At 38.0% G+C, this 16,557-nt stretch overlaps 1 protein-coding gene across 6 annotated transcripts; it reads left to right on the top strand.

The window, feature by feature from the left end:
- The first annotated feature begins 3,985 nt into the window (after positions 1-3,985).
- Positions 3,986-10,770, top strand: LOC103431933 (phytochrome B). 6 transcript variants are annotated; one of them, XR_011577076.1, is made up of 6 exons: positions 3,986-6,376; positions 7,405-8,212; positions 8,345-8,638; positions 9,269-9,488; positions 9,726-9,878; positions 10,363-10,770. XR_011577076.1 is itself a non-coding variant. In XM_008370110.4 (5 exons), the coding sequence occupies exons 1-4, from the start codon at positions 4,336-4,338 to the stop codon at positions 9,486-9,488; spliced, it is 3,363 nt and encodes a 1,120-aa protein (XP_008368332.3). In that variant the 5' UTR covers positions 3,986-4,335; the 3' UTR covers positions 9,726-10,044. The 6 variants fall into 6 exon arrangements, 2 of the variants coding, with proteins under 2 accessions (XP_008368332.3, XP_070671443.1); XR_011577077.1 differs by having other exon boundaries at positions 10,170-10,770; XR_011577075.1 differs by having other exon boundaries at positions 9,619-9,878.
- The last annotated feature ends 5,787 nt before the right edge of the window (positions 10,771-16,557 follow it).

Below are 16,557 nucleotides of genomic sequence, written 5' to 3'. Positions count from 1 at the left end.
GACCACGGATCACTTCCCCTTCATCCTGAGGTTCAGATTCGAGCATGGGAGACTTGAATCTGCCTCGATTTCGCGAGAAACCAAAAGCCCAGTTTCGGGCTGACAACCTCAGGCCGTTCTCAGGCCATTATCCGGGCACGACTTGGTGTAAAAAGGCTATATTTCTACTCTTTGATATGTGATCTTCGTTTTGAGATAAATTTCGTGTGTTTTGGTAGAGATTTTAGGGTGAACGGAGTGGAAATTTTTCCGGCTGGCCGGTGCCCGTTTCTGGGGCGCGTTGGGAGAGAAGGGAGATTTTGATGGAGAGAGATTGTGATGAGGGGGCCCAAAAAGTATTTGTTTATAATGAATATTAATTGTTAAATAAATAACAATTAATTTTTTATTCTAATTAGCAAAATAGTGGGTCCCGCGTGTGCCACGTTAAATTAACGAAAAAATTAATGAATGGCATTGTAACGAAATTATAAGTTGAGGTAAGACATTGTCATGTTTTAAACATGATGTATGAAATTGTAATTCGACCTATAGTTAAGTTAGTTTTGTATAATAATATTTTGTAGGGTTGGAAATTCAATGACTACTATATTTTATTTTCTTTTAAAATCTATTAAAATCTTATGAAAATCAAATACCAAGGCCTTTTTTATCCATTGATGGTATGAATGTGTTAACATAAAGGTTCCGGTTAGTTTTACACGTACAACTTGTAACTCAAGTAGTTAAAAATATTTTTTTGTATTTATGTTTTGGTAATTGATTCATCAGACATCAAATATCTATTATAAAAATATAATAAGGTGACACAACATAATGAGAAACTTTTTGGTGTATTTGAAATGATGTCTCGTGGAATTAAAACACTATCTATTTATATTATAACACGTGAAATAGTATACCACATGACAAGTATTTAAAAAACACATAAAAATTTCCCCAACATTATTTATCATCTACCATAAAAAAAACACTATCATTATTTCAATTTGAGTGCCCAAAGTAAAAAATGAGGTGGCATACGTATAGGTTTAATAACTTTAGTTGAGACGTAATTGAGACGCATTATAAACCGATAAAAGTTGGAAGTGTAATAAACAATTTTGCTGCCTCTGTGCAGTGGCGGATCCAGGATTTTAAACTCGGGGGTCCTAATAATAAAGGTCAAAAAATTTATAGACAAAAATAACATTGAAAAGTTAAATATAATACATTTCATTCAAAAATCATGTGCAAAACAACATTACAAGCTATAAAATCCTAATTCAAGCGTCCACGACAAGGTTTCATAGTCTGAAAATGTGCTCTTCGGACCTCATCTTGAATATTAGAAGGATAGTCCTTCATTCGAATTCTTTTTTCCGGGTCTCTCTCAAGATTATTAAAATCAATGTCACGCTCATTTTGTCTTGAGCTCGAACTACCCGAACAAGTAGATGGTGCTATTGGCTTTGGCTTGAAAAATCTTTCCATATTTCTTATTTCTAAACTACACATTTAACCAAAAACACAAAACATATACCAATCAACCAATAAACAAAAATTCCATCTAAATTTCAATGATAAAATGAGTTTAAACATAAAACATATCAACAATTATATCAATAATAGACTAAAAATCTTCATCAATATCTAATATAATTTAATTGAGATTAGATTAGAATACCAAAAAACTTACTTGAATTGTGAACAAAATAGTGATGGCCTAGAGATATGGGGAGGTATGATATTAGAGTAATAAAATTATAATATGGGATTGGGTGTGGGTGTGGGATTTAGAATTTTAGGGTTTTGAAATCTGAGGAGTTGGGGATTGGAAATTGGATGAATATGTTAAAGTTGGGCATTGGGGGAAGTAGAAGAGAAATTTGGGTGAATATGTTATTGCATTGGGCATTGGGGGAAGCAGAAGAGCAGGAAACGGGGGAAGGGTGGGACAGTGGGGAATGATGTGAGTTGGGGATGGGATTTAAAATAATGGACAAAAAGTTTGGGTGGGATATAAAAAACAATTTAAAACAATTGGCCAAAAGCCAATTATTTTCTTTCTTCTCCGGTCATCTTCTCCGACGAGAAGATTTTGTACCTGCAACCGACACTGCACGAGGGGTCCCCGGAAAATTTCTAGCAGCAATTTAGGGTCGTTGAAGGGTCCTGGGACCTCCCAGGTCCCTCTGTGGATCCGCCACTGCCTCTGTGGATGCTTTTGTTGGAACAAGACTTTTATTTTACGTGTACATTCGAGCTCATTTAATGTAACCTTAGTGTCATATGATAAATATTTTCTCAAATATTAATAACTTTTCATCATAAATAGAACAAAAAATAATTTTACGGATTCTATAGACTCCAACGAGATAATGCTTTCTGTTCAATACACTCTTTGTAATTTTATGTGTCTATCCTATACCTCTCACCAAATTAACATTATGCATTATAACAAAATATTTAAATGTTGTTGGTATAAACTTGTCCACTCAAGCCTCAAGGTAACACTTGTTGACGCTCAAAATTAGGAGGTTTACAAAGATCAGTATGGTCGGTCTTTGGTGAGATCGGGACTAAAACAGTAATAACGTAACAACAACGATTAAGTGGTTCATTTCTCAAAATTGGGCTACGTCTATTGTGACGATGATATATGAATTGAGACTTACAAAATAGACAGTTCGGATTGTTGAAGTTCGATGTAGAGTGAGTCCCACAACTGATCCTCATTTTTTTGAAAAAAAAAAAGCGATCACTTCCCTTGAAGGGTGTGTGTGTGTGTGTATTGAGAATTGGTTACAAAGAGCCCCAGAGAGCCCCAAAAGCACTAGGCTTGATTCCTTTTCATTTAATGAATCAAGTACGTAGACACGACTTGTTAGCCACTCTTCCTTTCTTTAATCGAAATGTGATAGTAGAGTAGCATTTGTTAATGCCTAATTGGATGTATTCTTGAGCTAATATGTACTGAGCGCCTTGCTCAGCCCTGAGGTTTTAGTCTGACAACCTTTATGTCCCTTTATAGACCTCTGTGCTTGTCGATGGGCATCATGTGGCCAAGAGTTGGATCCCGAGTAGACTTGTTCTTGGGACTTCATGCTATAAAGTTAGGAGGATGCCAATTTGCTCCCATAGTAGAAAAGGAACCAGGATCCTCTCCTGAGCAGTTCTCTAGGAATCCTAGGGATCCCGCAATCTTGTCCGTTCATTTTATATCATGCGGTCAGTTTTCGTTAGGTACTATTCATATTTGAATTTTAAAATTTAAATTTTAAATAATTTCTGACCGCACGATATACGATGAATGGACATGATTGCGGGATCCCTAGGAAACTGCTCAGGAGAGGATACTGGTTTGTCGAAAAGTACTTTCCTAGGAAACTGCTCAGGAGAGGATCCTGGTTCGTCGAAAAGTACTTTCCTATTTTAAAGGGACTTGGATTCTCTGCCCTCCCATTTAGGTGCCCTCTCCGTACCCTCCTGTTTTGTGTGGTCACGGTTAATCCATGCTAACATTTTATATTGTTTTTTATAAAAATAATAAGACAAAAAAAATAGTAATATAAAATATTGACGTGGCTTAACCGTGACCACACAAACAGGAGGATACGGAGAGGACACCGAATTAGAAGGGCAGAGAATCCAAATCCATTTTAAAGACCATTGGTCAATATATTGCTAAAATTAGAAGGGACAATTGATTTCCCTTCCAATTATAGTTTTTCTTTATTAGATCTTGGGGGAAGGAACCTGACTGGAATTGAATCTGATGGTGCAAGAACATTAAAATAATCCCAACTTAAATTGACAAAAATAAAATACGAAAAAAGTAAATAAGAAATAGAAAAATATAGGGGCAGGAGAATCAAAATTATTGTCATCGGGCCAAACTCCCAAAACGCACAAGACCACCAATCGAATAATGGCCTCCATGTTTTATTCTCTCACCACCAATAATGCAAAACCAAAAATCCAGAAAAGTAGAGATAAATCCAGAAACAAATACAGTTCAGTAAAAAACAAAGAAGAAAGAAAGTGTCCTTCTCTCCTTTCCCAGTTCTCTCTCTCGCTTTCTCTCTCTACCAAGAACCCGACAAAACAAAAAAGAATATCAACCCAAAACCAGCTTTTTCCCATCTCTGAATTAAACCACATAAATAATTAAGGACCACCATCGAAAGCCACAAGCTTTCCTATTTTTTAAGCAAAAAGTCACAAGCTTTCACTCTGATCGGCTTCGAATTTTCATGGGGTTTTTCAATTTACCACTTTTTTTATAATTTTTAGCGAATTTAGGACCAACCCAGTAAGAATTGAGTCAAACGGGGAGGACCCAAGTCAGCAGAAATGGCGTCAGGAGCTCAGTCGTCGGGCACGAGCAATATCAAGGCTCACCACAACACGGAGTCTGTGAGCAAAGCCATTGCTCAGTACACTGTAGATGCTCGGCTGCACGCCGTGTTCGAGCAGTCCGGGGAGTCCGGCAAGTCGTTCGACTACTCGCAGAGCATGAAAACCACCAAAGATTCCGTCCCGGAGCAGCAGATTACGGCGTACCTGTCGAAGATTCAGAGGGGCGGCCATGTCCAACCTTTCGGGTGCATGATGGCCGTGGACGAAGCCACGTTCGGAGTCATTGCGTATAGCGAGAACGCACGCGACATGCTCGACCTAACGCCGCAGTCAGTGCCGATCCTTGAAAAGCCGGAGATTCTCACAATTGGGACCGACGTCCGTACGCTATTCACACCGTCGAGCGCGGTGTTGCTGGAGAAGGCATTTGGGGCTCGGGAGATAACCCTTTTGAACCCGATTTGGATCCACTCTAAGATTTCTGGAAAGCCCTTTTACGCAATTTTGCATAGGATTGATGTTGGGGTCGTGATTGATTTGGAGCCTGCGAGAACAGAAGACCCTGCGCTGTCGATTGCCGGCGCGGTGCAGTCGCAGAAGCTGGCGGTGAGGGCGATTTCGCAGCTGCAGTCGCTGCCGGGCGGCGACATTAAGCTTTTGTGTGACACTGTGGTAGAGAGTGTGAGGGAGCTTACTGGCTATGATAGAGTTATGGTTTATAAGTTTCACGAGGATGAGCATGGTGAGGTTGTGGCTGAGAGTAAAAGGCCTGACTTGGACCCATACCTTGGGCTGCACTACCCGGCCACGGATATACCACAGGCGTCAAGGTTCTTGTTCAAGCAGAACCGGGCTCGAATGATAGTAGATTGTCACGCCAAGCCGGTTCATGTGATTCAGGATGAAGGGCTGATGCAGCCTTTGTGCTTGGTTGGATCCACACTAAGAGCCCCACATGGTTGCCATTCCCAGTACATGGCTAATATGGGATCCATTGCGTCATTGGCGTTGGCGGTAATCATCAATGGAAACGACGAGGAAGCTCTTGGTGGGAGAAATTCAATGAGATTATGGGGCCTGGTTGTTTGCCATCACACCTCTGCTCGGTGCATTCCATTTCCGCTTCGGTATGCTTGTGAGTTTTTAATGCAGGCCTTTGGACTTCAATTGAATATGGAATTACAATTGGCTTCACAAATGTCTGAGAAACATGTTTTAAGGACACAGACTCTGTTGTGTGATATGCTTCTGCGTGATACCCCAACTGGCATTGTTACTCAAAGTCCTAGTATAATGAACCTTGTGAAATGTGATGGGGCTGCACTCTACTACCAAGGGAACTACTACCCTCTTGGTGTGACGCCCACCGAAGCCCAGATAAAGGACATTGTGGAGTGGTTGTTGGCTTCCCATGGAAGTTCAACTGGTTTGAGTACAGATAGTTTGGCTGATGCCGGGTACCCTGGAGCTGCCTCTCTTGGTGATGCAGTTTGTGGAATGGCGGCTGCTTATATTACTAAAAGGGATTTTCTGTTCTGGTTCCGATCCCACACTGGGAAAGAGATCAAATGGGGTGGAGCAAAGCATCATCCAGAGGACAAGGATGATGGGCAGAGGATGCATCCACGCTCTTCATTCAAAGCGTTTTTGGAAGTGGTTAAAAGCCGGAGCTTGCCATGGGAGAATGCAGAAATGGATGCAATACACTCTTTGCAGATTATTTTGCGTGACTCATTTAAGAACACAGAGACAAACAATACAAATGCTGTTATGCGGGCCCAGCTTGGCGATCTGGAGTTTCAAGGGATCAATGAGCTCAGCTCCGTAGCAAGAGAAATGGTTAGGTTGATAGAGACTGCAACTGCTCCCATACTTGCTGTCGATGTTAATGGCTGTATAAATGGGTGGAATGCAAAGGTTGCAGAGTTGACCGGTCTCTCAGTTGAGGAAGCTACCGGGAAGTCCTTGGTTCACGATCTCATTTACAAAGAATCTGAAGAAATTGTTGAAAAACTTCTAACCCGCGCTTTAAAAGGTAGTCTTTTTGTACCTAATGTCTTTATACCTCTTTAATTTGGGAGTCTATTAATGCGGTGTTATTGACATTTTTTCCCAGTATGTTCTAAATATCAGTGATAATTAAAAAAAAAAAGTTTGTTGCCAATCGTTGTCAACATAAAACTGATGCATGAAGATTGTATGTCAAATTTTGAAATTCTGTGTAAATCCTTGAATGGCACATGATAATGTCATAGTAATTTTGGCTTACTTCAAGTGCCGTGTGAACTTCACTGAGACGATTTGTTGTGATGACTAGATACCTTCTAATTAATTAAGCTTCACTGGAAAGATCCAAATATGTTAGCCTTAAATTAGCAATGTATTGTAGTTATCACTTGTATTGCGTTGTCTTAATAATGCAATTCTATCTGCAAGAGAGACTTAGGTCATTACTTGTTCTCCCTTGCAACTCTAACTGGCCAATTAGGTGATTGCTCAGTAGCAATGCAACAAGGACAGAACATGAGTGCTGATGTACCATATTGGTATGAATTTCGGAATGTTACCTTAAAACAACAAAAGGAGCATACCATTAATGCCAGTATGGCTTATTATGGAAAAATATGGGGCTAAACACCTAATTGACTATTTATTGGTTGCTGGCCTTAAATCTCAAACCTTCTTTTAATTTGAATATTTTTAGAGTGTGGAGACTCCCTGTCACCAACTGATGTTTCCCTGGTATTCTTTGTCATTCGGGCCTGCGGGCCTCCTTGGTTTTGCTTTGTTTTAGGCCTCGTGCCTTTGTTTGTACGTTGTTTCTCCTCTTGGGTTGTAGTTTCGGTAACCTTGAATGAATCTGAATTTCCAAAAAAGAAAAGAAAGATACGGGGCAAACCAGCTTTTATTTTTTAAAATCTATTTTTGTTTAATAATTGATGATTTGAGTGACATGCTTAATATTTACTTTGAAAGCAAGTCTATTTCTGTATAAGATTGAATTCGGAATTTTCCTTGGGAGGTATCGGGAAGGATTCTACTACAATAGTTTTATCAATGCAGGTGAAGAAGATAAGAATGTCGAAATCAAAATGAGGACATTTGGCCCAGAGCATGATAACAAGCCTGTCTTCATAGTGGTTAATGCTTGCTCTAGCAAGGATTACGCTAATAACATGGTTGGAGTTTGCTTTGTTGGTCAGGACGTTACTGGTCAAAAAGTAATAATGGACAAATTCATAAAAATACAAGGTGATTACAAAGCCATTGTTCATAGCCCCAATCCTTTGATCCCTCCCATATTTGCTTCAGATGATAACACATGTTGCTCGGAATGGAACACTGCCATGGAAAAGCTCACTGGGTGGAACCAGGGAGAAATCCTTGGAAAAATGTTGGTTGGAGAGGTCTTCGGCAGTTGCTGTCGAATCAAGGGTCCAGATGCTATGACAAAATTCATGATTGTCTTGCACAATGCCATTGGAGGGCTAGACACAGACAAATTCCCCTTTTCGTTCTTTGACCGGAATGGGAAATATGTACAAGCTCTCTTGACAGCAAATAAGAGGGTGGATACAGAAGGTCAGGTTATTGGAGCTTTCTGCTTTTTGCAGATTGCTAGTCCGGAACTGCAGCAAACTCTTAAAGTACAGAAGCAACAAGAAAATGAATGTTTATCTAGGATGAAAGAATTGGCTTACATTTGCCAGGAAGTAAAAAATCCTTTAAGTGGTATACGCTTTACTAACTCACTTTTGGAGGCTACGGACTTAACTGAAGACCAAAAGCAGTTTCTGGAGACTAGTGCTGCTTGTGAGAAGCAAATTTTGAAGATTATAAAAGATGTTGATCTGGATAGCATTGACGATGGGTAAGTTTTTTGTACAAACTTATGCAATTACACGCTTAAAACTGGCACCTTAGTTCTTTCATAATTGAACTAGGAAAAACATAATTAAGTTTTCTACTTTTTTTTTAATTTTTTTTTAAAATTTTGAATTAGATCACTGGAGCTTGAGAAGACAGGATTCTTACTTGGGAGCGTTATAAACGCTGTTGTTAGCCAAGTAATGTTATTGCTCAGAGAAAGAGATCTACAATTGATTCGAGATATTCCTGAAGAAATCAAAACATTGGCCGTCTATGGTGATCAAGTGAGAATTCAACAGGTCTTGGCTGATTTCTTATTGAATATGGTACGTTATGCACCCTCTCCTGAAGGCTGGGTGGAGATTCATGTTCTTCCAAGCTTGAAGAAAGTACCGGATGGAATCACTCTGGTTCATACTGAATTCAGGTATTTTGCCTTCTCACTATTAATATTTAATTAATTGGATGTCCATTGAGACGACATAATAAAGTTATGTACGCTACTTGTCCTTGCAACTTGACTTTACCTGGTGTCCTGTGGGCTCTAATTATGATCATGTTCAGTTCAACCCATGTGCTATGTGCTTTGAAGAGCAAAATTATGATCATGGGCTCTTAACCAGTGACTTTTGGTCCCTATTTATCTTTACCCCATATAGAGACATTGAGTAGAATGAACTGCTTTTTTTGCCACTGTCAGTTTGAAAATAAACTTTTAAACGTCCTTCAAAAGCAAGTAAATAGATCTGAAACATATAAAATGCAGTTGATCCTGCTGTTACTTGATTTGTGCAGAATGACTTGGTTTCGTGAGTAGGAGTTAGTAATTCGAAGTTCGGTTCTTACTTGGCATAGTCTAACTGGAATGATTATATGCTTCATGTTATACAATTTTGATTTCTCTGTTTCCCAGCTTTATTCATATTAATTGCTAGTCTTGTTGGGCACTACTTGCAAATTGCGATGCTTAAAATAGACTGTTTTCTTCTTATATTTTTAATGACATGAATATTACCATTGTGATATTTAAACGACTAATTCCGTGTTTTTGGTGAAGGTTGGCATGTCCTGGCGAAGGTCTCCCTCCTCAATTAGTTCAAGACATGTTCCATAGCAGTCAATGGATGACTCAGGAAGGTCTTGGACTGAGCATGTGCACGAAGATTTTAAAGCTCATGAACGGTGAAGTCCAATATGTCAGAGAGTCAGAAAGATGTTATTTCTTAATTACTCTTGAGCTTCCTATGCCTCGGAGACCTACAAATAGTATTGACTAGGTAATCAGACTTCCAAGACTTTATAGTTTCAACAGGCTATCCACTTTATCCCCAGAACAATCTGCACGGGCACCGCCAGATTCTTTCTTTCTGTACTTAACGGAACCGAACATATTTCTTCCCACTTTAGTGAGCGGCCCAAGATTGGTGTTTGACAACACCAATTCAGATCACCAACACACTCGAGCAAGGTGTAGCAGCTAGCCTAAACGCAGTCTTATGATTTCTCTAATGCAGTTGGGCCAAATCTTTACTGCATTAGTGCGCTGCTATGTGTTATTCGTTGAAAAGGACGGAGAGGGTGCAGTCGAGATAATTGTAGCGGCTTCCACGATCAAAAGCTTTTCACCTAGTACTTTTTGGATTGGATCACATCTTTCTTCCAAGCAGGTATTGTATTCTACTTGATTACTTGTACTAAATCGTTTTCCATTACATGTTCTCAAGTGTGCACGATGAAAGTGTTTTGGTCTTTTCCCTTTAAATGTATATTGTGTAATAAAGCTGATAGTCCTCTTCTAGTTGCTGGAGTAAATGTAACATGAATTACTGACAATGTGTTATCTAATTAGTCTAATTTTTTTTCGCTATCGTTTTGATTTAAAAATGGTATTTTTCCCGACTCTTGGTGAGAATATATTCTTGGATCACCTCTGCACCACAATTTCCCTCTTTTCTCAGGCTGGATGGATTCTACAACTTGCTTATCGTCTCATCTGTCAAAATTGCCCCATATTGTTGATGCTTTATTCGGATGAGTGGATTGATGTTTGAGATGGTGGTGCAGGATGGCCCGCACCCTTTGTTGTTATTTCTGTGTGCTGGAGGAGAAAAATTGCACATCTCAGTTTTATGCTTTCTCTCTCTGTGTCAGGTGATGTGAGAGACGTCAGAGACGTCAGAGATATGAGCTGTTGTAAGTTTTTCTCCTGTCGAAGGAGCTATGTTAGTTGTCGGCCGATCGTGCGGAAGAGTGTTAAATCTAGATCATAGCCATAGGTATGTTGAAGCAAAACTGGAGGCCAACTTCGAAGTTGTGTTCAAGTAGAAGGTAGAAGATGAATTAGTAGTGACGGAGGAAACTTATTTATTCTAGTCTCCACAAATAGCAGGATCAAAGGGTCTCCCAAAAAGCCAACCCCTGGCCGGGGTTTAGCATACAATGCAGGGGACAAGCCCTAAATGTTGTGTTGGCAAAGCCAACTTCTTAGACTACGCTGCTGCGGGGCAGAAGAGCAGATTCTTAATCAATCTAATTCATCTAACTTGATAAACTTCAAAACTCGGGGTTATTCGATCCAGTCTATTCCCAGACACCAAACGTGAGTCGAAAGAAGAAACAAAATTTGAAATTCAAGATTATAACCTAATAAACTAAAGCGTAGGTATTGAAGTCCAAGTAGATCACTACTTAAAATTATTATGGAAATGGATGTAGTTAGTATACCTAAATAAGTCAACTTGATAGGTCACCATGAGCTTATAAGAGCAAGGTTTGGTTTTAAGATAATGATATTTTAGAGGGAAAGGGATTTGGGGTTGTCTTTTTGTTTTATGGTAAAGTTTTGGCACTTAATAATGGTAATAATGGAAGTGTCACTTGTTTTGTTTGCTAATGATAATATTATCCCCTCTAATTTCTAATTAGGAAAGATAATTGAGGAGATTTTGTTGCTGCTCTTTCAATCCAGAGATTGCGTGCGTGCACTCCCACCATAGTGCTTTCTAGTGCTAGAACTTTTGTTTTGGAGACAGACAGATATTGCAACTTGGTTCTTGCTTTCAAAGTTGATTGTGTCCTATTAGAAAAATAAAAAGACAATTGTTAGCCGCCTAAACAACATAAGACACGATAGAATTTTGGAAGTTTTAAGAAATTGAGATAAAGTTATTAAGGAATGAATTACACAACATTAGATGCGAGCGATTAGAACTGTCTTTTGTAAACATTACAAAGATATGTTGTAATCCTCATGAATGGTATTTACAGTTTCCGCATCTAACGTTTTGTTATATGTTTTTCAATAACTTAACATTAATTTTTTGTGATTATCAACACGAAGATTGATAACTCACATTAGTCTACACAAAAGATGAAGGCAAATATCAAAAAATGAAACTATAAACACAAGCTCAAAATGGGATATATAGAAATACTCTTGCAATTCAAAACACAAAGGAGTCTCATACTTTAAGGAGAAATACTTTGCAAATTACGCTATCAGACCATCTCCAACTCTGGGCTAAAAGCCAAATTACCCCCCCAAACACTCTCCAACCCATGCTAAAATTTTAGGCTAAATGCCAAATGCTATTTCTGGGCCAAATACCCCCCCAGCTTTCCCCTCGGGCTAAATGCGAAATGTTTATCGGAATTTAAATTTTTTTAGGTTAAAAATGTTCATAAAATTAATTTACAATAATCTATATATTTTTTTTTTAAATTGATTTAAGAAAAAAATTTAGGCTAATTTCATTCTTTAATAATTCCGGGCTAAAATTTTAGGGTAGAAGGGTTGGAGCAGAAAAGATGTTTCTGGGCTAAAAGCTAAATTTTCTGGGCTAAAAAATTTGCCTTTTAGCCCAAGGGTTGGAGATGGTCTCAGGCACCCTCACCCAATTTTTAATATCTACAAAAAGAGTAAACAAAAACCGAATTAATAAACCTCAAGGAGCTCGTTTAGGAAGTGTTTTTAAATGAATGAAATCGATTTTAAAGATTTTTTTTTTTGAAACCAACGTTTAGTAAAAATGCAAGTTAATCTTGATAAACTAATAAAGCACTTCAAGTGCCTTTAACCCAATTTTTTTTATTTTTAGAATTGTTATTAGCACTTCAAAAATTTTATTTTGCACTCCTAACTTTCTATAATTAAAAAAAAAAAACACTCACGAGGAGTGCTAATAACAATTCCTATATTTTTTTTATCTATAAGTACTTTTAATCATTTAAAAACACTTCCCAAATGAGCCTAAAACCTAATCAAAACCCAATTAGTGATTATGTGCCTTCATACCGCCTCAACCTATACATATACATGCAATGAAGGTCTCAAAAGAAAGAGAACCAATAAGCAACATATATTCTTCTCCATTTATGGAGAGATTTTTCAATGTTATCGGAACACGGGGCGGTACATAATGTCAATATACTAATGATGAGATATGTGTGTTAAAAAATTAATAACTTATGAGGGTTAATCTCAGTTTACTATCCTGAAGTTTCTTGGTTTTCAATATTTAGTACATGAAGTTTTTTTCATCCTAGTCTGGTACCTAAAGTCATAATTCTTGGACACTTTTCATACATCCGTTAAGTTTTCTATTAGAACCTCCATTAAATGATGACATGGCGCCCACGTGGACAATGACTGAGAGCCACATGTCAATATCGACCCATGTGGAAATTAAAAAATATTTAAAAATTAAAATTAAAAAAAAAACATTTTGTTTACCCACCCGTCTCCTACCTTCCTCCCAACCCACTCCATCCCTCCCACCTCTACTCTACAACTCGCACCACCCTCCCTTCCATCTTTCCTCTGCAACCCACACATACTCTCACTTCTAGGGGTGGGCGCGGTGCGATTTCGAGTGAAATCGCAATCGAAACCGAAACTTTTTGAGGTGCGGTTCGGTGCGTTTTTGAAGCCAAAACCGAAATGAAACCAAACCGTTCGATTCGGTTTGGTGTAGTTTCAAATGGTTTTGGTTTGGTTTTTGAGAAAAAATGTACAATTTAAAATATACACCTATTTATGCATAAGACCGTCAAACCTGCATGACATCTCTACCCCTAATAGACCACTCTCCTCAGATTTAGCTTATAATTCCTGGGTGGTACGTTCTAGCCATTTGGACTTAGTTGGTGATCTTATGACAATTCTTACCATATATATCCTTATTCGTTTTTATTTTACAATTCTTTTTTGGGTGTTATATGTTTAGGTTGAGCACCATTCTGCATTGGGCTCATTTGATCAGATGATGAAAGCAACAAAAGGGAAGAGGATGGTTGTTTTCCTAGACTACGATGAGACCCTTTCAGTTTCACCGATTGTTGATGATCCTGATCGTGCCTTCGTGTCTGATGAGGTCAGTCTTTAATTTTCTTGATAACAACATTCTTGTTTTTACATATGACTCAATCCACCATAATTATATTGACTATGTTCCATATGTCGGCATATGCGTGTTGCAGTACGGGAAGTTGCCAAGTATTTTCCAACAGTAGTAATTAGTGGAAGGAGTAGAGATAACATGTACCAAACCTGCATAAAAAACGCAGCAAAACAACAGAAGAATAGCAGAAAAATGACAGCAAAAAAAATAGCTAACATGTACCAAACCTGTACCAAAACTGCAGCAAATGACAACTACTAAAATTGAGACAACATCCAAATATCCAATGCATCAATGGGTTTAAATCCTTGCACATCACATATACTAAAATTCAACTTCATCACCAATCACAATACTTTACTACAACCCAATTGAAAAGTTAAGTTTGCCATAATACAACTAAAGTTCAAACTTCAAAGTTTCAAATAAAGTTCAATGTCAAAATGCCTTATGGCATTAGTACAACAAAAAAAATAAAAATAAATGGTTCATGGAATTCAACAAAGTCTTGGTTTTCAACTTACTTTGCATCGTTTAAATTTCAAACCTTTGCCTTTCCTTTTCCTTTTCCTGTTGGACACTTATTCTTTGAATGTTTAGGAGGCCTTTGAGCTTGTGAAGACCTTGCACCTTGTAAACACAAAATGGGAGGTTCTTGTGAATTCGAACCTTGAGATTGCTTTGGATCTTGTTGTGGTTGTGGATCAAGAGTAAGAGAGGCAATGCTTGAAGCCGATTTGGCTAACTCTACACAATACAAAACATAAATATAATTGATGTTTAGTTGAAAAAAAAAACGAAGAAAGTTCTTGTACTTCAAATGATATATTTACCCGATTCAATACTTTCATAGAACTCAATGTGGTCAATCGAAGGTGCATCATCCTCCCAAGTAATAATATTATCGCCCCTCAACCAATTTTACTTGCATATCAAGGCCTCCACCGATTTAGGAGTTAAAGAACTCCTAAAATCCGAAATCACTCGACCACCGGTGCTAAAAGCACTCTTCGATGCCATGGTCGAAACATGAATTGCAAGAATATATTTTGCAATTGCGGCCAAGATAGGATACTTGTTACCATTCACCTTCCACCATAGGAGAATGTTAAAAATACTTTGTGGACTCCTCTTTTGTAATTTGCACCAAGGGATCAAACAAATAAGAATCCACCTCATCTCCCACCACTTTCTCATCACCATCTTCAACAAAATGCATCCATTCATCAATTAGATCATCTTGCGTCATAGCCATATTAGATGAGGTAGAAGAATGTTGTGCTTGTAAATTTTTTGATTTATTCATATATTTTCCACCTTCAACATTGAAAACATATTCATCATAAGGGGCACGCAATATATTTTTTATTTCTTCAGTTTTCAATTGTACCTCAATGTTGGAAAGTTTCTTTCTAAAGAGTTGTGAGACATGCCTCGACTTGAACCTCGGATCTAAAACAAGTCCAATCACAATAAGAAGGCTCAATTCATGGTATGAGTCAAAATATTTTTCATATTTTGATCTCATATCGGATGCCATTGTTTTCAATAATTGCTCCGACGGTAAACCCACTTGCATGTTGGCTTGGGATTCCAAGTTATTGATGGCGGTTTCTATTTTTATGACATCATGGAGGCCGGTATGAACCGTGGGATGTGTAGAAGCATTGTAATGCCCCGTCTTGATTTATTTGCTTTATTTCGGGAAATAATAATATTAGTGATAGGCCCAAACTAAACTCTGAGTTTTGTTTGCTATTATCACTAATATTATTATTTCTCGAAATAAAGCAAATAAATTGGGGCGGGGTGTTACAAGCACTCACCCTCAAAGTCACATTATAGAACACCCGTAAAAACTTGACAAAAACCTCCGCTTTGGACCAATCTTCTTCCGTTGGTGGTCCAACCATTTTCCTCTCCTTAGTTTGGCAAACAATAATCACACCATCTTCATTTTTTCATCTTCACCTTCCTTAAAGTAAGCCAATAAGGGACTTGCTTCATCCTCTGCCATTGTAGCAAAGGCCTTCTTAAATTTCAAGGCTACATCCAACATAACAAATGTAGAATTCCACTGAGTAGGGCAATCAAGGCAAACCGTTGCTTTGCTCGTCAATTTCACCCTATTCACGGCTTACCTAAAAAGCTCCAATCTTTGTGAGGAGGCTTACCTAAAAAGCTCCAATCTTTGTGAGGAGCTCCTCACGAACCTCATACAATTTCTTATAGCTAATAGACCATTATTTAGCATCTTCATCCCATGACTCACAATTATGTTGGTTATGTGAGCGATGCATCTCACATGTAAATACTTGTCACCTAGAATGGCTTGTGAATTTTCTCACCTATTCATTTTCGTCATGAGTTGATCCAAAGAAACTTTATTTGCAGAAGCATTGTCCACTGTGATTGTCATAACGTTGTCTATCCTCCATTCTAACAAGCAACTTTCAATTAACTTTGCAATTGTAGTTCCATAGTAGTTAGGAATAACACAAAAGTTTATGATCCTTTTGTGCATATTCCATTCATGATCAATAAAATGTGCAGTAAAAACCATATAATTGGTGTTTTGTGTGTTTGTCCAAGTGTCGGTAGTGAGACAAATTAAATAGGCACTTAAGGTTCTTCAATTCATCACACATGTTGAGAACAGTTCTAACAAGAGTTCTTCTAGAAGGCACTTTAAACAATGGAATACCAACAACACAAAAAAGCCGAAACCCCATCTTATCAACAGTACTAAATGGCATCTCATCTATGACTACCATCTTGACACATGCTTCTAACACACTCTCTTGTGAAAATCCAACGGCAACCAGATTGTTACCTTTACTTTTATCCCCAACCAAAACTTTTTGCTTTTTACTTCTACTCCCTTGGTAAAATTTACAATATCTTTCAATGTTGTGTCTCATGCTTATGGTGCCATTAACTCTTGGTT

The sequence above is a fragment of the Malus domestica genome, chromosome 16 (genome assembly GCF_042453785.1).
Source record: "Malus domestica chromosome 16, GDT2T_hap1".
Taxonomy (NCBI): domain Eukaryota; kingdom Viridiplantae; phylum Streptophyta; class Magnoliopsida; order Rosales; family Rosaceae; genus Malus; species Malus domestica.
This window is presented reverse-complemented; position numbering and strand designations above follow the sequence as displayed.

Coding starts and splice junctions, on each gene's coding strand:
- LOC103431933 (XM_008370110.4), top strand. CDS start 4,336: ATGGCGTCAGGAGCTCAGTCGTCGGGCACGAGCAATATCAAGGCTCAC. Junction 8,213..8,344: donor CTGGATAGCATTGACGATGG/GTAAGTTTTTTG, acceptor ATTTTGAATTAG/ATCACTGGAGCTTGAGAAGA. Junction 8,639..9,268: donor CTGGTTCATACTGAATTCAG/GTATTTTGCCTT, acceptor TTTTTGGTGAAG/GTTGGCATGTCCTGGCGAAG.